Source organism: Lampetra planeri, chromosome 40 (genome assembly GCF_965212315.1).
Source record: "Lampetra planeri chromosome 40, kcLamPlan1.2.h2, whole genome shotgun sequence".
Classification (NCBI taxonomy): Eukaryota; Metazoa; Chordata; class Hyperoartia; order Petromyzontiformes; family Petromyzontidae; genus Lampetra; species Lampetra planeri.
In genome coordinates, this window is record NC_136146.1 from 5,297,234 (window position 1) to 5,325,000 (window position 27,767).

At 56.5% G+C, this 27,767-nt stretch overlaps 1 protein-coding gene across 2 annotated transcripts; it reads left to right on the forward strand.

Annotated features, from left to right (window-relative positions):
• Nucleotides 1-27,767, forward strand: LOC144731777 (uncharacterized). 2 transcript variants are annotated; one of them, XM_078613002.1, is made up of 14 exons: nucleotides 1-862; nucleotides 11,417-11,474; nucleotides 12,040-12,131; nucleotides 13,236-13,392; nucleotides 14,233-14,322; nucleotides 15,255-15,317; nucleotides 15,405-15,547; nucleotides 17,010-17,084; nucleotides 18,250-18,352; nucleotides 19,240-19,359; nucleotides 20,262-20,337; nucleotides 20,496-21,063; nucleotides 22,596-24,992; nucleotides 25,429-27,767. In XM_078613002.1, exons 1-14 carry the CDS (start codon nucleotides 450-452, stop codon nucleotides 25,523-25,525), a joined length of 4,452 nt encoding a protein of 1,483 aa, XP_078469128.1. In that variant the 5' UTR covers nucleotides 1-449; the 3' UTR covers nucleotides 25,526-27,767. The 2 variants fall into 2 exon arrangements, with proteins under 2 accessions (XP_078469128.1, XP_078469129.1); XM_078613003.1 differs by having other exon boundaries at nucleotides 782-862; nucleotides 11,365-11,474.

Consider the following 27,767-nt stretch of genomic DNA (forward strand, 5'->3'; position numbering starts at 1 on the left):
CCGCTCCGCGTGCGGCCACCCAGTGGCCACCCAGTGGCGCCCGCGGTGCCAGTAAAAACGCGCGGTGCAGTTGCATTGCGGGGCAGATCGCAGCACCACGGCCCCCACCCCACGCACCCCGCACGCAGCCAGACCATCACGCACCACCACTCCACGCAGCCCGACCACAACCACCACCACCACGCACCACAACCACCACCACCACGCCCCTCTCCCCTACGCAGCACGACCACAACCACGCACCCCCCACCACGCCCCCACGCAGCCCGACCACCACGCTCCGCCCCACGCGTGTCCGCACGCGCGTAGCGACGCGCCGTCTCGGAGGCAGCTAACGGGGACGCCGCCGCCGCCGCCGCCTCCTCCCGCGTCTCTCCCCTCGCACCTCCAGCCGCCCCGGTCGTCTCCTCGCCCCGCCAGCCCGAGGAGGAGGAGGAGGAGCCGCCGCCATGAACTACCTGCGCCGGCGGCTGTCGGACAGCGGCTTCGCGGGCAGCCTCCCCAACGGGTACCTGCCCGACCTGCAGCGGCCCCAGCAGCAGCAGCAGCAGGGCGCGCCGCCGGGCAAGGTGGACGCCGCCGCCGCCCATCAGCAGCAGCAGCAGCAACAGCAGCAGCAGCAACAGCAGCAGCAGCAGCAACAGCAGCAGCAACAGCAGCAACAGCAGCAGCAGCAGAAGCAGCAGCCCGCCGCCGCCGCGGGCTTCCTGAGCGCCCTGTCGTCGTCGCTGTCGCACGCCGTGAAGAGCACCGCCGCGGGGCTCATCGGGGGGGAGGCGGCGGCCGCGGCCTCCCCCGGCGAGGAGGGGAAGTCGGCGAGGACGAAGATCCTGCTCGTCATCGACGATGGCACCACCGAGTGGTGAGTGCTGCTGCTGCTGCTGGTGGTGGTGCTGCTGCTGCTGCTGGTGCTGCTGCTGGTGCTAGTGGTGCTGGTGGTGGTGCTGCTGCTAGTGGTGCTGCTGCTGGTGGTGCTGCTGCTGGTGCTGCTGCTGGTGCTGCTCCTGGTGGTGCTGGTGGTGCTGCTGCTGGTGCTGCTGGTGCTGCTGCTGGTGCTGCTGGTGCTGGTGGTGAGTGCTGCTGGTGCTGCTGGTGGTGCTGCTGGTGGTGCTGGTGCTGCTGGTGGTGGTGCTGCTGGTGCTGCTGGTGCTGGTGGTGCTGCTGGTGCTGCTGGTGCTAGTGGTGCTGGTGGTGCTGCTGGTGGTGCTGGTGGTGCTGCTGCTGCTCCTGGTGGTGCTGGTGCTGCTGGTGGTGGTGGTGGTGCTGCTGGTGCTGCTGGTGCTGGTGGTGCTGGTGGTGCTGCTGGTGCTGGTGGTGCTGGTGCTGCTCCTGGTGGTGCTGCTGGTGCTGGTGGTGCTGGTGCTGCTCCTGGTGGTGCTGGTGCTGCTGGTGGTGGTGCTGGTGGTGCTGCTGGTGCTGCTGGTGCTGCTGGTGGTGCTGGTGGTGCTGCTGCTGGTGCTGCTGGTGCTGCTGGTGCTGCTGGTGGTGCTGGTGGTGCTGCTGCTGCTGCTGGTGCTGCTGCTGGTGCTGGTGGCACTCGCCGCACGTTGATGGGCATCGTCGTTGCCGTGTTTTCGACAGCAGCAAGCAGCAGCATCATCAGCATCAACACCATCAGCATCATCATCATTAGATCCATCATCAGCAGCATTAGCAGCATTAGCAGCAGCTAGCGCTGATGCAAAGTGCCATCGTCATCAATAGCTGATGCATCATTATCATCATCATCAGTCGCATTCGCTGATGCTGATGCTCGTGTCATCAGCAGCTGAAGCAGTACCAGCTTTTGCTGATGCTTATTCGAGTGTCATCATCATCAGCAGCCAATGCAGTATCAGCAGCTGCATTAGTGGCATCAACAGCTGCTGCAGGTAAAAGTGCCATCATCCGCTCACGCATCAGCAGCAGCAGCTGCAGCATCAGCAGCTGCTGCTGATGCTCGTGTCATCATCATCATCAGTTGTCATGGGTGTGATCACATTCACCATTGGCGACAGGAGTAATCGGCTACAACAACTGATGCATTAGCGCCAGGCGTTGCAGCAGTGCCATCGTCAGCATCGATCATTGGAATCGACTTCTGTAGCAGCTGTGGCGTTAGCAGCAGCAGCAGCAACAGCAGCAGCAGATCCATCGGTATCAGCAGCAACAGCAGCAGCAGCAGATCCATCGGTATCAGCTGCAACAGCAGCAGCTGCAGTGTCGCCATCATTCATCAGCATCAACAGCTGCTGCAGCAGCAGCAGCTATTGATGCAGCAGCAGCAGCAGTAGCTGCTGCAACAGCAGCAGCATCAGCATATTTCGATTTAACAACCGCAGTTACAGGAATATTCCGAGCATTATAATTGCCGGCAGCGGCGTAATAAGCAGGAGCTGCAGCATCAGCAGCATCGTAATCGGCAGCGGTGGATTGCATGGGGCAGCATCTGTAGCGGCAGCAGCGGTGGTAGCACCGTCAGCAGAACGGTTCGTCTGCATAAGTAGCAGCAATCCCAGAAGCAACAAAATCATAATCACTATCATCATCATTACCATCACCACTACCATCATCACCACCACCACGTCCATCATCACGTCCATCACCATCACCACCACGTTCATCATCACCACCACCACATTCATCATCACCACCACCACCACCACCACATTCATCACCATCACCACCACCACATTCATCACCATCACCACCACCACATTCATCACCACCACATTCATCACCACCACGTTCATCATCACCACCACCACATTCATCATCACCATCACCACCACCACCACATTCATCACCATCACCACCACATTCATCACCATCACCACCACCACCACATTCATCATCACCATCACCACCACCACATTCATCACCATCACCACCACCACCACCACCACATTCATCACCATCACCACCACCACATTCATCACCACCACATTCATCACCATCACCACCACCACATTCATCACCATCACCACCACCACATTCATCACCATCACCACCACCACCACATTCATCACCATCACCACCACCACCACATTCATCACCATCATCACCACCACATTCATCACCACCACATTCATCACCATCACCACCACCACCACATTCATCACCATCACCACCACATTCATCACCACCACATTCATCACCACCACATTCATCACCATCACCACCACCACATTCATCACCACCACATTCATCACCATCACCACCACCACCACATTCATCACCATCACCACCACCACCACATTCATCACCACCACATTCATCACCACCACATTCATCACCACCACATTCATCACCACCACATTCATCACCATCACCACCACCACATTCATCACCACCACATTCATCACTATCACCACCACCACCACCACATTCATCACCATCACCACCACCACCACCACATTCATCACCACCACATTCATCACCACCACATTCATCACCACCACATTCATCACCATCACCACCACCACCACATTCATCACCACCACATTCATCACCACCACCACCACATTCATCACCATCACCACCACCACATTCATCACCACCACATTCATCACCACCACATTCATCACCACCACCACATTCATCACCACCACCACATTCATCACCACCACCACATTCATCACCACCACATTCATCACCACCACATTCATCACTATCACCACCACCACCACATTCATCACCACCACCACCACATTCATCACCACCACATTCATCACCACCACATTCATCACCACCACATTCATCACCACCACATTCATCACCACCACATTCATCACCATCACCACCACCACATTCATCACCACCACATTCATCACCATCACCACCACCACATTCATCACCATCACCACCACCACCACATTCATCACCACCACATTCATCACCACCACATTCATCACCACCACATTCATCACCATCATCACCACCACATTCATCACCATCACCACCACCACCACCACCACCACATTCATCACCATCACCACCACATTCATCACCACCACATTCATCACCATCACCACCACATTCATCACCACCACATTCATCACCACCACCACCACATTCATCACCACCACATTCATCACCACCACATTCATCACCACCACATTCATCACCATCACCACCATCACATTCATCACCACCACATTCATCACCACCATCACCACCACCACATTCATCACCACCACATTCATCACCACCATCACCACCACCACATTCATCACCACCACATTCATCCTCGCTGCGACGGAGCCGCCCTCAGCCACCACGATGTACGAGCCGTGAGGCCGTGAGGCCGTGGTGGTGGTGGTGGCAGCAGCAGCAGCGGCAGCAGCAGCGCCCTGCCACGCTACTGACGACCTCTCTGCGCTGCGGTGCCGCGTGGCGAGGGGTGGACCACCCCCACCCCCCCACCCCCCCACCCGCCCACCCCCCCACCCCCCGAGTTCAATTCCCGCTCACGGCCACCAACGCCGGTGACGATTATACCATCTACTCGAGGTCGACTCGTGCCCGGTGCGGTGTGTGAACGTCGTCACTGGGGAGACAAAGGCGGCCGGCCGTGGTGCTGGCCACCCACCCCCTCGTGTGCCGTGTCGGCCTTCGTAGGTGCTGCTCGCTAACAGCACTTGGCCCTCCAGTCTGTTGAGGCTACACGGGGGGTCTTTGTGTATCTGAGAGGCGCGAGTCGCGTGTTGTGTTCGCCTCTCGTTTGTGGGCGCAGTTGCACGTGATAGATGAGAGTGTAACGCGTCTCTTGAGGTCAGCAAGGTTGTTGTTGTTGTTATGTAAGAGCCTGGGGTAGGAGGGAGACGACGACGATGATGATGATGGGAGAGGGAATTCCAATGTGGGAAGAAGCAAAAAGGGTGGGTGAGTGTTGTTGTTGTGACCTGCAGTGTGGTGAGTGAGTTGGTGAGTGGCCTGCAGTGTGGTGAGTAGGTGTGGTGAGTGAGTGAGTGGGTGAGTGTTGTTGTGACCTGCAGTGTGGTGAGTGAATTGGTGAGTGGCCTGCAGTGAGTGTGGTGAGTGAGTGGGTGAGTGTTGTTGTGACCTGTAGTGTAGTGGGTGAGTGTGTGTGTTGTGTCTGTTTTGTGTGTGTGTGAAGTGTGTAGTTGTGTGTGGTGCGTGTGTAGTGTGTTGCGTAGTGTGCTGTGTGTGTTGTGTGTGTATGGTGCGTGTGTAGTGTGTTGCGTAGTGTGCTGTGTGTGTGTGTGTGCGTGTGTAGTGTGCTGTGTGTGTTGTGTGTGTGTGGTGCGTGTGTAGTGTGCTGTGTGTGTTGTGTGTGTGTGGTCCGTGTGTAGTGTGTTGCGTAGTGTGCTGTGTGTGTGGTGCGTGTGTAGTGTGCTGTGTGTTGTGTGTGTGTGGTGCGTGTGTAGTGTGTTGCGTAGTGTGCTGTGTGTGTTGTGTGTGTTGTGTGTGCGTGTGTAGTGTGTTGCGTAGTGTGCTGTGTGTGTGTGGTGCGTGTGTAGTGTGTTGCGTAGTGTGCTGTGTGTTGTGTGTGGTGCGTGTGTAGTGTGTTGTGTGTGTGGTGCGTGTGTAGTGTGTTGCGTAGTGTGCTGTGTGTGTTGTGTGTGTGTGGTGCGTGTGTAGTGTGTTGTGTGTGTGTGGTGCGTGTGTTGTGTGTTGCGTAGTGTGCTGTGTGTGTGGTGCGTGTGTAGTGTGCTGTGTGTGTTGTGTGTGTGTGGTCCGTGTGTAGTGTGTTGCGTAGTGTGTTGTGTGTGTGTGGTGCGTGTGTAGTGTGTTGCGTAGTGTGCTGTGTGTGTGGTGCGTGTGTAGTGTGCTGTGTGTTGTGTGTGTGTGGTGCGTGTGTAGTGTGTTGCGTAGTGTGCTGTGTGTGTGGTGCGTGTGTAGTGTGCTGTGTGTGTTGTGTGTGTGTGGTGCGTGTGTAGTGTGTTGCGTAGTGTGCTGTGTGTGTGGTGCGTGTGTAGTGTGCTGTGTGTGTTGTGTGTGTGTGGTCCGTGTGTAGTGTGTTGCGTAGTGTGCTGTGTGTGTGTGGTGCGTGTGTAGTGTGCTGTGTGTGTTGTGTGTGTGTGGTGCGTGTGTAGTGTGTTGCGTAGTGTGCTGTGTGTGTGGTGCGTGTGTAGTGTGCTGTGTGTGTTGTGTGTGTGTGGTCCGTGTGTAGTGTGTTGCGTAGTGTGCTGTGTGTGTGTGGTGCGTGTGTAGTGTGTTGCGTAGTGTGTTGTGTGTGTGGTGCGTGTGTAGTGTGCTGTGTGTTGTGTGTGTGTGGTGCGTGTGTAGTGTGTTGCGTAGTGTGCTGTGTGTGTTGTGTGTGCGTGGTGCGTGTGTAGTGTGTTGCGTAGTGTGCTGTGTGTGTTGTGTGTGTGGTGCGTGTGTAGTGTGTTGCGTAGTGTGTTGTGTGTGTGGTGCGTGTGTAGTGTGCTGTGTGTTGTGTGTGTGTGGTGCGTGTGTAGTGTGTTGCGTAGTGTGTTGTGTGTGTGGTGCGTGTGTAGTGTGCTGTGTGTTGTGTGTGTGGTGCGTGTGTAGTGTGTTGCGTAGTGTGCTGTGTGTGGTGCTGGTGTTGAGTGCAGGCCACGTCTCCTCGGCCCTGGCGCCTTCAGCCGCAAGCAATGAATTAAACAGCGGCCAGTGCATGAATGATTAAATATAGGATTCGAATGAATCAAGGAACGATACAAAGGAACGATTGCATGGCCATATGTGAATAAATGCGAAATGGGTAAGAATGCACGGTGTGAATTCATTCGTAAGATTGAATTCCAGATGGAAACAAATTAATGGACGATTGGAATTCTGTATGGCAATTAATGGATACATGATCTGATTGGGAATTCATTTATGAGAATTAATGCATGCACGATGGGAATGAACGAAAGTATGAAAATAAATGCATGATGTGAATTAATAAATGCATGAGAATGAATGAGAGATGAAAATGTATGAAATCATGAAAATTAACGCATGATACGCATTAATGGATGTTGGAAAATTAATGTGTGGACAAAAATGGAATCGGTGCAGAGATTAAAGAAAAAGTAATGAATCTACATAAATAATTGACAGATCAAATTCATGAACGAATTCATGAATATGATAAATGCACCGTTCAGGTTGTGAATGAATGACTAATTGAATGCACGAGGCAGTGAAATCACGAGGTCGAGGGTGAATGATTGCCACGGATGCTGTCGTCAGAAGTGAATGTTCATTTTCAAAGTTCATTTATTTCAAAGTTCATTTATTAGGTATAGCCCTGTGAGCAATTCGGCTCTTGAATCGGGTACAACCGCAACAAACAAAAACATGAACAAGAAAACAAATTAAAGTGACTAAGTGCACACAGAAAATCCAAGAAAAGACAGCAAAATATTGCAGAAAAAAATCACCGTACACCAACCCTGTGCAAATATCCCAGTGGGATGCAAGTCAAACAACAACAACAACCACAAGACAACTTAGATTAAGGCCATCAGTCTAACTCTGTACAACAACAAACAAACATGGCCAAACCAAAAAACTTTGAATGAATGCAAGGGACAGAGTGAAGAGTGAGACGGTGAATGCGTCAAGAGGAGTCATGCAGGTCGGCTCTGTGCGTGTGTGGAGGCGAGGGTTGGTGGATCACGCAGACAATCTGCGACAACTGCCAACATCTACTGGGCTACGAGGAGGCGGTACAGAAAGTTGATCCGTGAATCCATCTGTGCGGAGCTCTGAGTGTCGCCCCCTTGTGTATCGCGGTGCGGTGCTGGGTATTCTCCGCGCTGTCCGGTTCCCACCTCCCACACGAGGCCAAGCAGCTCTCTGCTACCAGTCGAATTCGTGGCCAAGAGATCCCAACGGTAGCAGGGCCTGCCTGTAAAACGAGTCTTGAGACTCCATGAGGCTGTCCTGCGTGTATATGGGACGCCACGGTGGTGGTGAGGTGTTAACTACCTCGCCTTGGTCTACAGGAGGTCGTGGGCTCGATCCCCACCCTGGCACCTGCTGTATATTTGTAGTTTGCGTGTCTCTCTTCCCGTGGTCGCGTGGATTTTTCTCCGGGTCCTCCGGTTTTTCCCTCCACATTTAGAATCAACACGCGTTCAGAGTATTTGGCTGCTGCTCTAAATGTCCACGTGATGGTGATGGCGAGCCACTTGGTGGAGCTGTCATTTGTGGCCAGGTCACTTCTGAGAAGAGCTACATAGCTCAGTGGGGCCTTGCCTGGTAAAGTAAAAATAGTTTTAATGTATATTGGGCAACAGACTAGCGAGTGTGCTGTGTTCTCTGAGTGAGGGTGAGGGTGTGAGGAGAACACGAGGGAGGGGAGTGTGGATGATGGAGTGTGGTATGAGGAATAGCACGAGTTTGTCCGACCGTGAGGGTCGGTGAACGAGTGCGAGTGAGCGAGTGTGAGTGAGTGAGTGAGTGTGAGTGAGCGAGAGTGAGTGAGCGGGTGAGCGAGTGTGAGCGAGTGAGCGAGTGTGAGTGAGAGTGCGTGAGTGAGTGAGCCACCGTGGATGAGAGAGTACGTGAGTGTGAGTGAGTGAGCGAGTGTGAGTGAGAGTGCGTGAGTGAGCCACGGTGGATGAGAGAGTACGTGAGTGAGAGTGAGTGAGCGAGTGTGAGTGAGAGTGCGTGAGTGAGTGAGCCACCGTGGATGAGAGAGTACGTGAGTGAGCGAGTGTGAGTGAGTGAGTGTGAGTGAGTGAGTGAGCGAGTGAGAGTGCGTGAGTGAGTGAGTGAGTGTGAGTGAGCGAGTGTGAGTGAGTGTGAGTGAGTGAGTGTGAGTGAGAGTGCGTGAGTGAGTGAGCCACCGTGGATGAGAGAGTACGTGAGTGAGAGTGAGTGAGTGAGCGAGTGTGAGTGAGAGTGCGTGAGTGAGTGAGCCACCGTGGATGAGAGAGTACGTGAGTGAGAGTGAGTGAGCGAGTGTGAGTGAGAGTGCGTGAGTGAGCCACGGTGGATGAGAGAGTACGTGAGTGAGAGTGAGTGAGCGAGTGTGAGTGAGAGTGCGTGAGTGAGTGAGCCACCGTGGATGAGAGAGTGCGTGAGTGAGCGAGTGTGAGTGAGTGAGTGTGAGTGAGTGAGCGAGTGAGAGTGCGTGAGTGAGTGAGTGTGAGTGAGCGAGTGTGAGTGAGTGTGAGTGAGAGTGAGTGAGTGTGAGTGAGAGTGCGTGAGTGAGTGAGCCACCGTGGATGAGAGAGTACGTGAGTGAGAGTGAGTGAGTGAGCGAGTGAGCGAGTGTGAGTGAGAGTGCGTGAGTGAGTGAGCCACCGTGGATGACAGAGTACGTGAGTGAGAGTGAGTGAGTGAGCGAGTGTGAGTGAGAGTGCGTGAGTGAGTGAGCCACCGTGGATGACAGAGTACGTGAGTGAGCGAGTGTGAGTGAGAGTACGCGAGTGAGTGAGCGAGTGTGAGTGAGCGAGTGTGAGTGAGCGAGTGTGAGTGAGCGAGTGTGAGTGAGTGAGTGAGCGAGTGTGAGTGAGTGAGTGAGCGAGTGTGAGTGAGCGAGTGTGAGTGAGTGAGCGAGTGTGAGTGAGTGAGTGAGCGTGTTACATCATGCCCCGCTCGACGTGTCTCTGCCTTCCCGTAGCCCGAGCGTGGTTGCTAGACGACGGACCGGTTCCCATGGCAACGCGGTGATGGCTCGGCTCGTTAAGAGGCAGCACCTCGTGATAGTTCACGATGGACGCGGCGGCGACAACCAAACGCCGCCGCCGCCACCAAGTCACAGCGCAAAGGTTTTCCAAGCAAAATTCGCCGTTCAAAAACCCAACGAGTTTTGTACCATCAGCTTTGAGAATGTGTGGGTGGCCACTAGGAGGTGGAGCACGAGGAGGAAGACGGAGGGTGGAACGGTGGCCACGCTGCTGGGCAGTGTGGGACCCGGCGACTCCCGCTCACTGCCCCAACATTGGTGATGAATATCTGAACCGGTTATGGGCCTCCCCTAGGTAGACTTAGCCGTAAATGAGTACCTGGTATGGTGAAAAATAAAAATGAGCATTGGGGAGACAAAGGCGGCTGTGCGTGGTGCTGGCCACCCACCCCCCTCGTGTACCGTGACCGGCATTATAGGTGCTCGCTAACGCCACTTGCCTAAAAGTCTGTTTCAGGCTACACGTGAGCTGTTTGTCTTCTTCTGTGTAGTTTATTCATTGGTGTGTGTGTGTGTGCGTGCGTGTTTCTGTATGTACGTGCAGAGTGTATTGTGAAGGAGTGATAATGGTCGGTTTGAGGCGTGTGGTTGAAGTGTCGGCACATATCGGGCGACCTCACAGTCGCTGAAAAGGCCCCAAATTACTCTCGTGTGTGTGGGTGGGGTGGGGGGGTGTCACTGGAGGCCATGGTGACCTGCAGTGGTGGAGAGCATGTGGATTATTACGTGACGGACAGAGTCACCGGTTTGAAACGTGCACAAAGCTGAAATGCACCGTGACCATCATCCCAGAGTGCGAGTCAGTATATGCTGAGTATTGTACGTCCGACACCATCATATATAACCACAACACGGTCGTCTATAACGCTGTGTGCAGCCTTCGTGGATGATTCTAGATTTGAAGCTTTCGTGACTGCAAGGATTCATATTCTTAGGTTTTTCGGTAAAGTCACGTAGGTAAAAAAATTAAAATTAATAAAAGTAAAATAAAACAAAATAAAAAATCACGACGTTTCAGAAGCAACACAAGCCTCCGTCTTCAGGTGGAACCGTCACAGCCACGACAGCTGTATCAAGTAAATGAGAGATTACAAGAGCTACCACTCCGTATATATAATGGTTGAGGGGGGAAGGGCCAGGAACGGCACACTTTTTATTAATATGGTAAGGTAAGGCTTAAGACTAAGAATAGACTGCATAACAAAGGACTGAGCCTTTGTTATGGAGAGGTGCGGTTTGTAACTAACACCGAGCATACATAACAAAAGTGTGAAAAAAGAAAGCAAGTAAAAACTAAAACTGGTAAAACAACAAACTGGCTGTCTATCAATAACCTGTAATAGTTGTCTGTCAAATAAGATGGTCCAAATAAGTGTAGTTACATCTTTTTTGCATGGTTAATCACATCTTTCCAATGATTACTCAGTTTGTAACCCTCATCACGGTTGAAATTATATGTAAAACTTAAAATAAATAATATATATAAAATAATATATAATGGGTGACGTTTCAGGGCAATGGCTCTTCTGAAAGTGCTGATGGTTTGAGCCTCGTCACCAATGTCTGCTCAAACGTCTGTCTGATTCTCGCTGGGATAGTGAACAAATCGTCTTGTACACGTCTCAATCATTCGTGTCAGTGGGTGTCTGCATCGGTCCTGGGCTTCCCCGAGATCGACTCGTCCATGAATTAGTTCTCGGTGCGTCGTGTTAAAACATTATCACTGGGGAGACAAAGGTGCTGCTTGCTAACAGCACTTGCCCCAACAGCCTTTCAAGGCTATATGGGGGATCTCTGTCTTTGTGGTGTGTGTGTGTGCAGGGTGCGTCTCTTTCGAGGGAAGAAGATTTTACAGGACCATGACATCGTGGTGGAACAGGTGGGAGCAGGGAAGGGGGGGGGGGCTAAGCGTGGGGGTGCGCTGATGATGATGATGATGGTAGTTCTATTGCTGCTGATGATGATTCTGATGTTGATTGCATTGGTTTTGCCGACGCCTATGATCAAATCAGCCCAGAATGTGCCCCAGTCCCGGCAGGTCTCAGAAACTAAGCAGGTTTGAGCCTGGTTAGCCCCTGGATGGGCGACCGCCACCTTGCATGGCAGGTGCGGGAGGCTGCTCCCTAGCGACATTGACAGCAGCAACATCCATTGCGTTGTACTGTACTTCTCTGCTCCGACATCAATGCTCCCCGCCTCCACCAACCCGCACTATAACTCCTACGACCCGTGCGGCGTGGGCAGGCCCTCATCCAGCAGTGGATAAACAAACACGTGCGTGCCACAGCCTGACCAATCGCCACCCCTAGCCCCTACCCAACCGCAGCCCGAACCATTGCCGGGCTGTGCTCTGACGAAGCCGCGATAGTGACACTGCGTGAAGGTGCCGTGATGGTGCCGTGACGCTGTCTGCGATGGTGACGCGATGTCCCCGACTCCCCCAGGCCGAGTTTGGAGACATCGGGTTGGTGGCGCAGTCCGGGGAGCCGTGCGTCGTCACCGTGAGACAAAGCCACAACCTCCGGCAGCCGAGCAGGTGAGGAGCTCGCTCCACCCTGGGGCTGCCTCCACCCTGGGGCTGCCTCCACCCCGGGGCTGCCTCCACCCCAGGTTGCCTCCACCCCGGGGTTGCCTCCACACCAGGGCTGCCTCCACCCTGGGGTTGCCTCCACCCCAGGTTGCCTCCACCCCGGGGTTGCCTCCACCCCGGGGCTGCCTCCACCCTGGGGCTGCCTCCACCCCAGGTTGCCTCCACCCCAGGTTGCCTCCACCCCAGGTTGCCTCCACCCTGGGGCTGCCTCCACCCCAGGTTGCCTCCACCCCGGGGTTGCCTCCACCCTGGGGTTGCCTCCACCCCAGGTTGCCTCCACCCTGGGGCTGCCTCCACCCCAGGTTGCCTCCACCCCGGGGTTGCCTCCACCCTGGGGCTGCCTCCACCCCAGGTTGCCTCCACCCCAGGTTGCCTCCACCCTGGGGCTGCCTCCACCCCAGGTTGCCTCCACCCCGGGGTTGCCTCCAACCTGGGGCTGCCTCCACCCCAGGTTGCCTCCACCCTGAGGCTGCCTCCACCCTGGGGCTGCCTCCACCCCAGGTTGCCTCCACCCCAGGTTGCCTCCACCCTGGGGCTGCCTCCACCCCAGGTTGCCTCCACCCCGGGGTTGCCTCCACCCTGGGGCTGCCTCCACCCTGGGGCTGCCTCCACCCCAGGTTGCCTCCACCCCAGGTTGCCTCCACCCTGGGGCTGCCTCCACCCCAGGTTGCCTCCACCCCGGGGTTGCCTCCACCCTGGGGCTGCCTCCACCCCAGGTTGCCTCCACCCTGGGGCTGCCTCCACCCCAGGTTGCCTCCACCCCGGGGTTGCCTCCACCCTGGGACTGCCTCCACCCCAGGTTGCCTCCACCCCAGGTTGCCTCCTCTATGGGGCTAACGCCACGTAGGCACGACCTCCTCCGTGGGGGCTACCACGAACTTGGGGCTACATCCTGCCCAGGACTACCTTCATCACAGGGTTACTTCCAACTTGGTATGACCTGGGACTACATCCTGGAGCTGGCCACACCACCCCCTCGTGTACCGTGCCGTCTCTTTAAAGGCTGTACGGGGGGGGGGGGGCCTTTGTCTCTGTGTGCGTTGTCCGCAGGTCGTTTGTGCCGGATTTTGTCCTCATTCGGCAGCACGTGTGCGACGGTGGGCGGGGCCAGGATTTCCGCTCGCTGCTGATTGGCCTGCAGTTTGGGGGTGTGGCCTCGCTCAACTCCCTCTCGTCCATCTACCACTTCTGTGACCGACCCTGGGTGGTGAGTCTCCACGCCGCGTCATCATTAGCAGCAGCAGCAGCACCAACATCACCATCAGCGTCACTCAAAATCTGCTTCACACACTGAGGTCTCGGAACTGTTACACAGCCTCACGTCGGTTCTCTACTGTTGCCCTTTCGGTGTTGAACTCTTTATCTCTTTGCACGTCCGCGACATCAAATGCACTCCGACTTTCAAGAAACATCGAAAGGCCTCGATCTGCCTGGGTCAGGCTTTCGAGCAGCCCTGAGCTTGGCTCTGCGCCTCTGAGTTGTTGACTTGTCTGCAAAATCTGGAACGTTATGATTTCATTATTATCATCATCAGCAGCAGCAACGGCCACATCAGCAGCGACACCAGCAACAACTCGAGCATATGAGCAAAAACATCAGCAGCAGCATCAAGATCAGCAATGTCATGTTTTGAAACGTAAACATCAACTTTAGCATAATCAGCAATATCATCATCAGCAACATTAACATTAGAAACATCATCATCAGCAACTTTAACAACATCAGAAACATCATCATCAGCAACATTAACAACATCAGAAACATCATCATCAGCAACATTAACAACATCAGAAACATCATCATCAGTCACAGTGATATTTGAACCGCTTCTGTTCCTTCGCCAAGTCGACTCGGCCTTAAATGAGCACGTACATCGTGCGGCGGTGTAGATGTAAAGTCATCATCACTGGGGAGACAAAGGTGGCCGGGTGCGGTGCTGGTATACGTCAGCCCCATGTGTGGACATGTAGGTGTTGTTCATAGCTGCTTGCCTAACAGCATTTGCTCATAAGTCCTTTGCCTCAATCTTTGTGGTTGTCGGTGACAGTTTGCTCAGCTGATCGGGGTGAGGAGAAAGCTGGGGGGAGAAGCGTTTCCTCTCATCACCCAGGCCTTCTACCCGGACCACAGCGCCATGGTGACTCGCCAACCCACAGAGCCACGCACCCTCTAGTATAGACACGGAACCGGACACACGGCCACACAGAAAGCATGGACACGTACGCATACATAAACACGTGTACGCACACTTATGTAGTGGGTTCTATGGAGGCGCACACTTGAACTTGGAGGCAACGCGTTTATTACACGACCCCAACAGGGTAACTACATGAACGTACACTGGTTAACTATACCACAACAGGGTAACTACGTGAACGTACACTGGTTAACTGGACCACAACAGGGTCAACTACATAACCGGGTCAGTCGGCTAACACACTGCCTGACCCACAATGCCGAGCGTGAAGACCGAGGACTGAAGAGACGTAGCGCCGACGGGTTCCATTTCCGCAGACAGCCGCCATCGCTCTCGAGAGCTCCCTTTCACGCTCCCGAGAGGCGTGGCCTCGCCCTCGGCCACGCCCCCTTCTGGATCTCACCAGAAGGTTCTCGACCGAGCACCACGTGTCCCTCAAGCCACCCTTTGGGCCCCTTGGTAACCCTGTCCCCGTCACGTGCCCTCTCGTGTTCTCCCAGACTGTCACGTCCTCACTTGCCCTCTCTCTGACTGTCACCAGAACCGTGCCCCCTGGGGCAGCAGCTTCCACGCCATTCCCACTCAGGTGCCAGGGAGAGACTCAAGATGCACACTTACACTCCTGTGACAGCAGCTGGCGCTCAGCGCCCTCGTGACTCCATGTACGTCACTACGCTTAGACACGCGTAGCGACTGACATACAGACCCACAGTTATGTACTCGCACACGCACAGACATACAAAGACAACAACAACTGCCTTTCACCACTAATTGGCGGTGACGTCACCACGGCGCTTGTGCCATGCTAGGTGCACTTTTGAGGCCGTGTGAAGGTGTGCGTGCGAGTATACAGTGTGGCCTATGCATCCCAGGTGAGCACTCAGGAGCTACCGGCGGTAGTCAAGATGGGACACACACACGGCGGCCTCGGCAAGGTGAGCACCTCACCACACTCTCACCACACTCTCACCACACTCACTGACGACGATGATGTCGATGACGATGATGATGTTGGTCGGCAGGTGAGAGCGGAGAGCCACGGGGGGTTACAGGAGCTGCCGGGGCTGCTGTCGCTGGTGCGTGCGTACGCCACCGCCGAACCGTACCTGGAGGCCAAGTATGACGTGCTGGTCTACAAGATCGGGGCGGCCTACCGTGCGTTCATGTGAGCGCTAACCCTACCCCTAACATTACCGTGCGTTCATGTGAGCGCTAACCCTACCCCTAACACTAACCCTACCGTGCGTTCATGTGAGCGCTAACCCTACCCCTAACACTAACATTACCGTGCGTTCATGTGAGCGCTAACCCTACCCCTAACACTAACCCTACCGTGCGTTCATGTGAGCGCTAACCCTACCCCTAACATTACCGTGCGTTAATGTGAGCGCTAACCCTAACACTAACATTACCATGCGTTCATGTGAGCGCTAACCCTACCCCTAACACTAACATTACTGCGTGTTCATGTGAGCGCTAACCCTTCCGTGCGTTCATGTGAGCGCTAACCTTACCCCTAACACTACCCCTACCGCATTTTCACGTGAGCGCTACCCCAACAACACGAGCAGTTTTTGTGGTTGTGCTTTGGTTGTGCCATGTTATGATGCAGTGTTGTGCTGTGCTGTGTTGCGCTGTGTTGTGTTGCGCTGTGCTGTGTTGCGCTGTGCTGTGTTGTGCTGTGCTGTGTTGTGCTGTGCAGTGTTGCGCTGTGTTGTGTTGTGCTGTGTTGTGCTGTGCTGTGTTGCGCTGTGCAGTGTTGCGCTGTGCAGTGTTGTGCTGTGTTGTTGCGCTGTGCTGTGTTGCGCTGTGCTGTGTTGCGCTGTGCTGTGTTGCGCTGTGTTGTGTTGTGCTGTGTTGTTGCGCTGTGCTGTGTTGCGCTGTGCTGTGTTGCGCTGTGCTGTGTTGCGCTGTGTTGTGTTGTGCTGTGTTGTTGCGCTGTGCTGTGTTGCGCTGTGCTGTGTTGCGCTGTGCTGTGTTGTGCTGTGCTGTGTTGCGCTGTGCTGTGTTGCGCTGTGCAGTGTTGTGCTGTGTTGTTGCGCTGTGCTGTGTTGCGCTGTGCTGTGTTGTGCTGTGCTGTGTTGTGCTGTGCTGTGTTGCGCTGTGTTGTGTTGTGCTGTGTTGCGCTGTACCGTTGTTGTGTTGTGCTGTGTTGCGCTGTGCTGTGTTGCGCTGTGCTGTGTTGTGCTGTGCTGTGTTGCGCTGTGCTGTGTTGCGCTGTGCTGTGTTGTGCTGTGCTGTGTTGCGCTGTGCTGTGTTGTGTTGCGCTGTGGTTGTGTTGCACTGTACTGTTGTTGCGTTGCGCTGTGTTGTGCTGTTCTGTGTTGCACTGTACTGTTGTTGTGTTGTGCTGTGGTTGTGTTGCGCTGTGGTTGTGTTGCACTGTACTGTTGTTGTGTTGTGCTGTGCTGTGTTGTGTTATGTTGCACTGTACTGTTGTTGTGTTGTGCTGTGTTGTGCTGTGTTATGTTGCACTGTGTTGTGCTGTGCTGTGTTGCGCTGTACCGTTGTTGTGTTGCACTGTGCTGTGTTGCTCTGCACTGTTGTTGTGTTGTGCTGTGCTGTGTTGCGCTGCGGTTGTGTTGCTCCTTGCTGATGGGGCGCACGTCCCTGCGTGACGCCTACAGGAGGACATCCATGTCTGGCAGCTGGAAATCCAACACGGGCTCTGCCATGGTCCAGCAGATCGCGATGACGGACAGGTGTGATGCAGAGACACACGGAGACACGCACAGGGACGCACGGACACAAAGACAAAGAGGGACACGCAAAGGGACACACACAGCGACCCACACAGCAACACACAGAGATATACACACAGCGACACACAGAGATATACACACAGCGACACACAGAGATATACACACAGCGACACACAGAGATATACACACAGCGACACACAGAGATATACACACAGCGACACACAGAGATATACACACAGCGACACACAGAGATATACACACAGCGACACACAGAGATATACACACAGCGACACACAGAGATATACACACAGCGACACACAGAGATATACACACAGCGACACACAGAGATATACACACAGCGACACACAGAGATATACACACAGCGACACACAGAGATATACACACAGCGACACACAGAGATATACACACAGCGACACACAGAGATATACACACAGGGACACACAGAGATATACACACAGCGACACACAGAGATATACACACAGCGACACACAGAGATATACACACAGCGACACACAGAGATATACACACAGCGACACACAGAGATATACACACAGCGACACACAGAGATATACACACAGCGACACACAGAGATATACACACAGCGACACACAGAGATATACACACAGCGACACACAGAGATATACACACAGCGACACACAGAGATATACACACAGCGACACACAGAGATATACACACAGCGACACACAGAGATATACACACAGCGACACACAGAGATATACACACAGCGACACACAGAGATATACACACAGCGACACACAGAGATATACACACAGCGACACACAGAGATATACACACAGCGACACACAGAGATATACACACAGCGACACACAGAGATATACACACAGCGACACACAGAGATATACACACAGGATTCCCACTCGCAGCCAACATGAGGGAATTATATCCCAAAATGTCCTGGGCCCCTCCCCTAGGTCAACTCGGCCTTAAACGAGTACCTGCTGCGGCGTGTACAACACATCATCGTTGGCGGGCATGGCGCTGGCCACGTCATCCCTTCCCCGTGCACCGTGCCGGCCTTCATAGGTGCCGCTCACTTTCAGAGCACTTGCCCCAACAGCCTGCGTGGGCTACACAGGGGACCTTTGTCTGTGTGGTGGCGCAGGTACCGCGTGTGGGTGGACGCGTGCGCCCAGCTGTTTGGCGGGCTGCACGTGTGCGCCGTCAAGGCGGTGCACGCCAAGGACGGCCGCGACTACATCATCGACGTGAGCGCTGCTGCTGCCGCCATCACCACTGTACCACCACCACCACCACATCATCGCCTTCACCACTACACCACCAACACCACCACTATACCATCACCACTGTACCACCACCACCACCACATCATCGCCTTCACCACACCAACACCATCACCACTGTATCATCATCATCACCACCACCACCACCACATCATCGCCTTCACCACACCAACACACCATCACCACTATACCATCACCACCACCACCACATCATCGCCTTTACCACTACACCACCAACACCACCACTATATCATCATCACCACCACCACATCATCGCCTTCACCACACCAACACCATCACCACTATACCATCACTGTCGGTACCAACATCATCGCCATCACCACTACATGGAAAGGGCGCTATATAATTCCGAAATAGAATAGAAGCACACCATTGGCTTCACCACCGCCATACCACCGCTATCACTGCTATCACCGCTATCACTACTATGTCACGATATCGTCATGGTCATCACGACTACATCACCACTATATCATCACCATCACCACGACATGACGGCCATCTTCACCACTACATCACAATCGGCTCTACATCAACACTACATCACCGCATCAAAAGCACAACATAACCACCATCATAATCATCACCACCATCACCAGCATCACGACAGTCACCATGAATACCACCATTATCATCATCGTCACAACCATCATTACCATCGATCATAACCACCATTACCATCGTCACAACTATACTACCATCACCAGCATCATGCTACTAGGATCACCACTACCCTCATCATCACCATCACCATTCCTTCCCGAGTCCCTCACCCCTCGCTCACTCGACCCCTGACTGCTGGGTCCGTGACCCCTGACCCCGCTGGGCAGGTGATGGACGGCTCGGTGCCGCTGGTCGGGGAGACGCGGGAAGAGGACGAGCGACTCATCGCGCAGCTCGTCACCTCCTCCTGGGAGGCCCTGCTAACCCACCAGCGCGCGCACGCACAGGTGAGGGTGACACCTCCATCGCCACCACCACCATCATTTTATTGTCGTCACCACCTACATCATCATCGCCACCCTCATTATCACCACTCTCCCCACTTTCATCATCATCATCATCATCACCACAATCATCACCACAATCATCATCATCATCACCACAATCATCATCATCACCACAATCATCATCATCACCACAATCATCATCATCACCACAATCATCACCATCACCATCAACATCATCATGTCGAGCACCTCTCTTTGGCCTTCGTGCCGCCAACCCCCCCGCGTGGCAGAACAGAAGAGCGGCCGCCCGTGCCCAAAGCCGGACTCCCATCATCATCATCATCGCGAGCGCTGCGAGCATTCACCCATGTCCAATCCCACCGCCCCTCACACCGCGCTCGTGACTTGGTTCAGAGCGCTCGGGTTGGGGTTGAACGGGCAATGGAGTTGGTCTCCACGAGTCTGGCGACCAGGGCGCTGGGTGGTAGCGCAGTGGCAACGCTCGTGTCGCGGCGAAAAGGGCCTGGGTTCAATTCCCAATTCGGGTGCCTTCCTGTGTGGAGTTTGTGTGTTCTGCCCCTGTTCTAGACAGTGTGTGAGTGAGTTTGTGAGTGAGTGGAGTTTATGTGTTCTGCCCCTGTTCTAGAGAGTGTGTGAGTGAGTGAGTTTGTGAGTCAGTGGAGTTTGTATGGACTCTCTCTGTCTGCTCTGCGGTTTCCTCCCATAGCAAAATAACATAAAAACACAATGTCATTGATATTGGCCAAACATCCCAATTTAGCAGCACCCTCCCGAAAACAAGTCTTCAGACTCGGAGTGCCTTTCCTGGGTAAATAATTATTACACTTATTATAATTATTATCCTAATGATGAGTCATGTGACACGGCTGATCCCGTTCCAGGGCAGCACCACAGACGGCCCGGACGACCCCAAGCCTCCGGCCCAGGGCTGCCTGCAGTACATCCTGGACTGTAACGGTGAGAGCCTTGCAGCCGCCCCACTGCTCGGGACCTATCCTCGCTTCTCCTCCCTGCCTTGCCCTGCACCTGCCCTGCCCTGCCCTGTCCTGCCCTGCACCTGCCCTGCCCCTGCCCTGCCCTTCTGACGAGGTGCCTCGCCTCCCTTGTGTCCTCAGGGTCGCAGGGCACGACTGAGACTGACAAGGCCGGGCAGCAGCAGCAGCAACAGCAGCAGCGAGTACAGGCAGCCCAGCCACAACCCTCGGGCCAGACGCCACCAAAACCACAGCCACAGCCTGTTCAGCCACAACAGAAGCAACAGTCTCAGGTGGGTCAGCCACAACCCAAGCCACAACAACAGCCGGGGCAGCCACAACCGAAGCCACAACAACAGCCGGGGCAGCCACAACCTAAACAGCAACAGCCGGTGCAGCCACAACTGAAACTACAACAACAGCCTGGGCAACCGCAACCCAAGCCACAACAACAGCCAGGCCAGCCACAACAGAAACCACAAGCACAACTGGGGCAGCCACAACAACAACCTGGGCAGCCACAACCGAAAGCACAACCGCAACCTGTCCAGCCACAACCAAAGCCACAGTCATCACCCCCTGCACAACCACAACCACAGCCACAAGCTCCACCGCAGCAACAACCTGGGCCGCCACAACCGAAACCACAACCCGCTCAGGCACAGCCTAAACTACAGCCCGTGGGTCACTCTGCACAGCCACTAGCCAGGTGAGGCTGTGTGTGGTGTTGCACTCTGTGTGTGTTGCCGTTGTAGTGTTGTGTTATGTGTTCACACACCTGTCAACCCATTATCAGTGCCCTAGCTGATTACAGACCAATTCAGACCTTATTGGTTACCCCGTGCCCTTATACATCTCAACGCTCATCCTACAACGTCTCATCACAAGGGAGAAACACAAACAAATAGACACAAACATTGTTGCCCGTATTGAAGCGGCTGTACGTCGCATGGACCTGAACTCAATTTCCCTGTACAATAATAAACCATGTGGGTTGACAGGTTTGCGTTCATCAGGTTTGCGTAGAGTGCTCGTGAACAGCACTTGCCCTAACAGTCTGTTGAGGCTATTATGGGGGATCTTTGTCTTTGCTATTGAGCAATATCTCAACCAGTTCTCGGTATCCCCTGGGTCAGTGACTCGGCTTTACACATGAGCATGGGGTCCAAGTACAAAGAATGCTCGTAAAATGCAGCAGGCTGCGTTTGTACCGGGCTCCCTAAATGCCACCGCGTGAAACATGATTTTATCTGTAGGATCGTAAATCTAGGGGCGGGGCGGCGGGGATTACAAAATCACTGCCACTGTTCTAGCCAATGAGCTGCTGGGAAGATGACCCCCAAGCAGACATGGCCGCCGTAACATCACCCACGCGGCCGTGGGAATCCACTCGGCGCTGTCCAGGGGGACCGTGTCGAGTTTCACGCGGAGTGACGATCCGCGAGTGTCCACGTGTTTGGCCCATACGGCTACAGCGCCATCCACTTTTAGCGCTCGTCAACCGAGGCTCCGACCTCGGTGTACGAGCGCTACAATAGCTCCCTGCGTCCGCCTGCGACAACGCTCGTTAACAATGGCCCAATGTCACAGCTTTACTTATGATCCAACCGAGTTTAATTGGTAAATATTGCTTGATTGCTGAATAGTTTGTCTGTTGTTACTCAGTGGCTAATATTAGTTTCACTCTTCATTTTCCTATTTAAAAACTCGGTCATCAAAAAACTATGCAGTCTCCAACTTTTATTCTTTGCGCTGTCTCTCTCCTGGCCTCTATTCACATGCCGTGAAGAAGGGCCATTGCCCGAAACGTCACCTGTCATATTAACATTTGTATATATCAAGGTCGCACCATAAGCGCACAGTGCAGTTGACGAACATATCGAGTTTTGTTGTTTAGTGTGAAGTTGTTTAGTGTGAAGTCGCGATGCCCTGAGGAGAAATCTGAGTTATAAAAACCAGCGTGAAACAGATTAATCTTGACCGTCTCGGTGAGGACGTCATGACACGTGGTCTAGGTGATGACGTCACGACACGTGGTCTAGGTGGTGACGTCTCGACACGTGGTCTACGTGGTGACGTCACGACACGTGGTCTAGGTGGTGACGTCATGACACGCGCAACATCGCGAGGCACCGGGCGACGTCGCGTCGGAACGGAACGTCGCCGGCCGGAGGGCAACGCGCGCTGGGGAAAGCGTCGTAGAGAATCCGTGCGTACGCCCGAGTCTCTTCTTCCTCGCAGACCGGTGGTCGTACAGCAGCAGAAGCCGCAAGACGGGGCCCGCCCCGAGCCCCCCCAGGCCCGGGCCCCGGGACAGGCGGCCCAGAAGTGGAAGGCGGTGGGGGGCGCGGGAGCCGCGGGGGGGCCGCCCGCGGCGGCGGCGGCGTCCTCCGGCGGGGGCCGGGGCCCCCATCCTAGGACCCAGGGGGAGGGGTCGAGCCCCCCGCCCCAAGCCGCGCAATCGGGCGGCGCTCCCCCGCCGTCCGGGGCGGCCCAGGCCCCCCACGGGCCGCAGGGCGAAGGGGGGCCGGCGGCTCGACGGGCGGCCGGCGGAGGGCAACGCCAGACGGCGCCGCCGCAGCCGACGGGGGGGACGCAGCAGCGGCAGCAGCAGCAGGCGCAAGCCACCGGGTCCACCTCCGGTGAGGAGGCGAGCGACCCCAACGTGAGCCAGCGCTTCGTCGGCGATGGCGCTCCGTCCGAGAAGCAGATGGCGCTGCACCAACAGCCGCAGCAGCCGCAGCAGCAGCAACAGCAGCAACAGCCGCAGCAGCTGCAGCAGCAGCCATATCAGAAGCAGCAGCAGCAGCAGGTGGTAGGGTTGGCTGGAGGGCAGCAGGGCAGCCGTACAGCACCAGCCGTGGGTCAGAGGTCACGCACGCAGTCCCACTCGGAGCAGGCAGGGTCACCCGTTCCGCAGTGGAGTGGGGTGAGACAAGGGTCGGCGCCCGGGCCAGTGCCGGGGTCGGCACCCGAATCGGCGCCGGGATCGGCGCCGGGGTCAGGCCCGGGGTCGCCCCAGCATCAGAGGTCGGCGGCCGGACCCGGCTCGCCACAGCAGGGGAAAGCTCGCAGCCGCTCAGTGCAGGGTGCGGCGCAGGCGGATGTGGCCGCGCCGGCACCACCATCGCCGCAAAAGCAGCGAGCGGAGAGCACGGGCTCGGACAGACGCGGCGATCTCATCAGAGCACCCTCCCCGCAGCAGCAGCAGCAGTCACCGGTCCCACAAGCAAAACTACAGCAGCAGCAGTCACCGGTCCCACAAGCAAAACTACAGCAGCAGCAGCAGTCACCGGTCCCACAAGCAAAACTACAGCAGCAGCAGCAGTCACCGGTCCCACAAGCAAAACTACAGCAGCAGCAGCAGTCACCGGTCCCACAAGCAAAATTACAGCAGCAGCAGCAGCAGCCTCAAGCGCAGGCACAGGGGCGGCCGACCTGGGTGTCACAGGAATCGGGGAGCCGCGGCGGTGTGATTGGGGAGCAGCGCGCAGTCGCCCTGTCGGACTACCAGCCGCAGCAGCCGCAGCAGCCGCAGCAGCCGCAGCAGCCGCAGCAGCAGCAGCAGCAGCAGCCGCAGCAGCCACAGCAGCAGCAGCAGCACGGCCAGCCATCACTCTACCAACATGACAGTCGGCAGCCGTTTAACGAGCTGGACAGTCACCATCATCATCAACAGCAGCCGCAGCCATCTGTGAGCGAGCATCAGGCCACCCAGAGCCAGAGCCGGTCCAAGGGCCCGTCCCCCCAGGCGTCCCCGCCACCCCACCAGCCACGGGAGAGGCCCCAGCCCGGAGTGCTCGCCCAGCGGAGGTGGCCCCCCGAGCAGGCGCCAGGCACGGGGCCTGTCCTGCAGCCGCAGCAGCAGCAGCCGCAGCAGCAGCCGCAGCAGCAGCCGCAGCAGCAGCCGCCGCAGCCATCGGGGCCCGTGGCGAGCCAGAGAGGCCCCACCGCTGAGCCCCTGCCGAGCCCCCAGGCCCGGCGGCACGGTCCCTCCGCGCAGCCGTCTCCTCCCCCGCAGCAGAGGGCCTCCGGGGAGCGGTCCCGCGGACCCCCTCCACCGCTCCAGCCCAAGCCGGCCGAGCTGGCCGCGAGGCCCGACCGGGGCCCGCCCGCTGCGGGAACGCCGGAGAGGATCGCGTCCAGAGGCCCGCCGGGCCAGCCCCGCCCCGCGGAGGGCGGCGGGGAGGCCCAGGGTAGGCCGCGTCTGCCCCCGAAGCCGAGCGAGCTGGCCGCTCAGCCGCCGTCGCCTCGGCCGCAGCAGAAGGCCGGCGGCTACGCAGCGCCGCAGCAGCAGCAGCAGCAGGTGTCTCCACAGCTGCAGCAGAGGCCGGTGTCGACCCAACAGCCGCAAGGGCCCTCCTCCTCCCCAGTGCCCGCACAGCGGCCACGCAACCCGTCGGTGTCTCCCGACCACCAGAGGGGCCCCGCTGGGAGAGCCCCGGTTGCGGCACAGAGGGCCGCTTCCGTGGCCCAGGCGCCCGCACCGTCGGCACCCACGCAGCAGCAGCAGCCGCAGCAGCAGCAGCAGCCGCAGCAGCAGCAACCACAGCAGCAGCAGCCACAGCAGCAGCCACAGCAGCAGCAGCAGCCACAGCAGCAGCAGCAGCCGCAAGAATCGGCGCCCCAACCGCTCGGGTGAGTGGGCAGTGGGGTTGGCGCAGGTGAGATGTTGCTGCTGTTGTATCTGTGCTCGTGTGTTTGTGCATGCGTGCGTATGAATGTGTGGATGTATGCGTGTTTGTGTATCTCTACATGCGGGTTTATATACACATGTGTGCACATGTGTGTGTGCAGGGAGCGGTAGTGTAGCGGTTAGCGTACCACGCTTCTAATCCAGCGACCTGAGTTCGATTCCCGCTCCCATAACAGCGACGCATATTTGAACTGGTCCTGGGCCTTCCCTGGGTGTGGTGGGTAAACATCAGCACTGGGGAGACAAAGGCGGCCGGGCGTGGTGCTGGCCACCTACCGCCTCGCGTGCCGTGCCGGCCTTCGTAGGTGCTCGCTTACGGCACTTGCTCCGATAGTCCGTTAAAGACTACTCGGGGGATCTTTGTCTTTGTGTGTGCAGCTCATCTGGTGACCCCCAGCCGGGCCAGGAGCAGACCGAGAACTGGCCTCCCATTCGCAACATCCGCAAGTCCTTCGCTTCCTTCTTCCTCGACTGAAGCATGCGATCGCACGACACGGCCACACTACCGCACGCACCGCACGCACCGCACGCACCGCACGCACCGACACAGCCAGGCACGCTGCACCACACGTGTCTAAACCCCCATTGCACCGGCCCCACCCAGGTTCCGTCTCACCACCTCGGTCACCCTGCCTCATATCCACGACCTGATCTCAGCACCCGGCACACACGTCCAGTATACATTTCACTGTGGCTGTGGCTACTTGGTCACGTGCTAACTATTCCAGTCTACCAACGACCCATAACATATTTCTGCACACCAGTACACCGCATCCAGTACACCGCATCCAGTACACCGCATCCAGTACACCTATCGCTATGGCGGTGGCTACTACTAGTCACGTGCTACCTACTCCAGTCTACCGGTAACCCAGAAAATATTTAGTTTGACATGAATTCCTGCTCACCTCCCTCCCTCCACGACGACCCAAGCCACCTCCCTCTCAAGGGAGAATGCTGGTGGCGTTGTCTTGCGGGTGGGAGGGAGGTGTGGACCGGTGGTGGCCACTTGAAGGGATCTCAGAGGTAACTCTGTGATATCTTCTTCCGGGGGCCCGTCGTCCAAGCCGAAGGCTTGTTGCCGCTCTGTGAGAGAGTCCCAAACGGATTCGTCATTTCCAGGATTTCTGACCGTGAGCATTTGCAGCGAGCAATGACGAGCACAAGCGCCCCGGGCGCGCGTCGCCGCCGCCCGGCGACCGCGACCTCCCGTGACCCCACGGGTCACCCGGCCGTGACCCTACGGGTAACCCGGCCGTGACCCCACGGGTCACGTGGCCGTGACCCCACGGGACACGTGGCCGTGGCCACGAGCGAGCGCCCGCCCGTTTGCGCCCGTGGGGCTGGGCGGGCGACCCACGCTTATCCGTTCTTTAGCCGTGCCGTGATCCCGTCAAGTGCCGTGACCCCGTGTCGCCGTTACTCCTGCGCCGTGGGCGTGCACGCGCCTGTACGCGTGTAGGCGTGTGTGTAGGTGTGTACATGTGTAGGTGTGTAGGTGTGTGTGTGTACGTGTGCATGCGTGTTCTCCCGTGTGGGCAGTGCTGCAGGTTGGGGCGACGTCGTGGTCCAATTTGAAAACATATAAAATGGCTGCCACAACATTGGGGTGCTTCTGCTGCCGCGGTGTGGGGCGGACAACACACCGGACCTGCAATCCAGAGGTCACCGGTTCAGCTTGATTTGACCTCCCGGTGCGGCGGTTGAAGCAACGGAGCAAGTTTCTTAATTCCGCTCGCCTCTGTTCATGCATGCGCGTCCATGGCAGCACCACAGTCGCCTTGCACCACGGCGCGGGTGAAAGTGTCCTCCCCGAGTATGTCCAACGCCCTGCGGTAGTTTGAGCACTTTTCCCTTGTCACGTGGGGGGGCGGGGGGGTGGCAGCACCCCCACGATGAACATCGATGGCAAAGCCGGAGGGAAAGTGCTGAACCCCCCCTTCCCACCCCTAATGTCACTTGAAGAGATCTTGGAAGTAGCTCTGTCGTGTCCGCTTCTGCGGTACCGTGATACACCGAGGGCCGCGCTGTTTTGCGAAAGATCCGAACGGATTCTTCATCTCGTGACGACACAACGCCGGTAGCAGTGATCGGGATCACATTTGGGGGGGGGGGGGAAATGCAAATGTGGAGGGACATCTGTGGAAAAAGAGCCGCTTAGCTCGTCGGATTCCTCCAGGATAAATAAAGATCGCGACTCTGATTGGTGTAGGCGCAGCTATGCTCCAGGGAAAATCCGCTCGATGACGCCTCCAATCGTTGCCCACGTCTCAGAGTTTGTGGGCAGAGCCCCGGCCTCGTGGCCGCCTGAGACGACGTCGGCCCGAGCCAGTGCGGCACTGCCCCCGCGTGCCGTGCGCGTCGCGGCTCCCCCTTTGGGTTCCCCGGCGTCGGCCGGGCGGCCGAGCACAGGTGCTTGGCCAGGTGAGGTCGACTGAGTCGTGGGCCACGTGTTCACTGGCGGGCTGCAGGCTCCGTGGTGGTGGAGTTGGGGGCGCCTTGTCAAGTTGATGGGATACGTAGTTGAGCTCGGTGACCGCGTGCAGCTGGGAGAGGGTTTCATGGTTGAGTTGGGAGTTCTTTTAGTGGAGCTCGCGATCCATGGTGGACTTAAATATTACGGGGGGTGAGTGGTCGACTTAGGGGGTGAGTGGTGGACTTAGGGGTGAGTGGTGGAGTTAGGGGTGAGTGGTGGAGTTAGGGGTGAGTGGTGGAGT

Excerpts from the sequence above, each read along its gene's own strand:
- LOC144731777 (XM_078613002.1), top strand. The coding sequence starts at position 450 with ATGAACTACCTGCGCCGGCGGCTGTCGGACAGCGGCTTCGCGGGCAGC. Across the intron at positions 13,393-14,232 it reads TCTGTGACCGACCCTGGGTG|TTTGCTCAGCTGATCGGGGT; the intron begins GTGAGTCTCCAC and ends TGTCGGTGACAG. Across the intron at positions 15,548-17,009 it reads GCGGCCTACCGTGCGTTCAT|GAGGACATCCATGTCTGGCA; the intron begins GTGAGCGCTAAC and ends TGACGCCTACAG.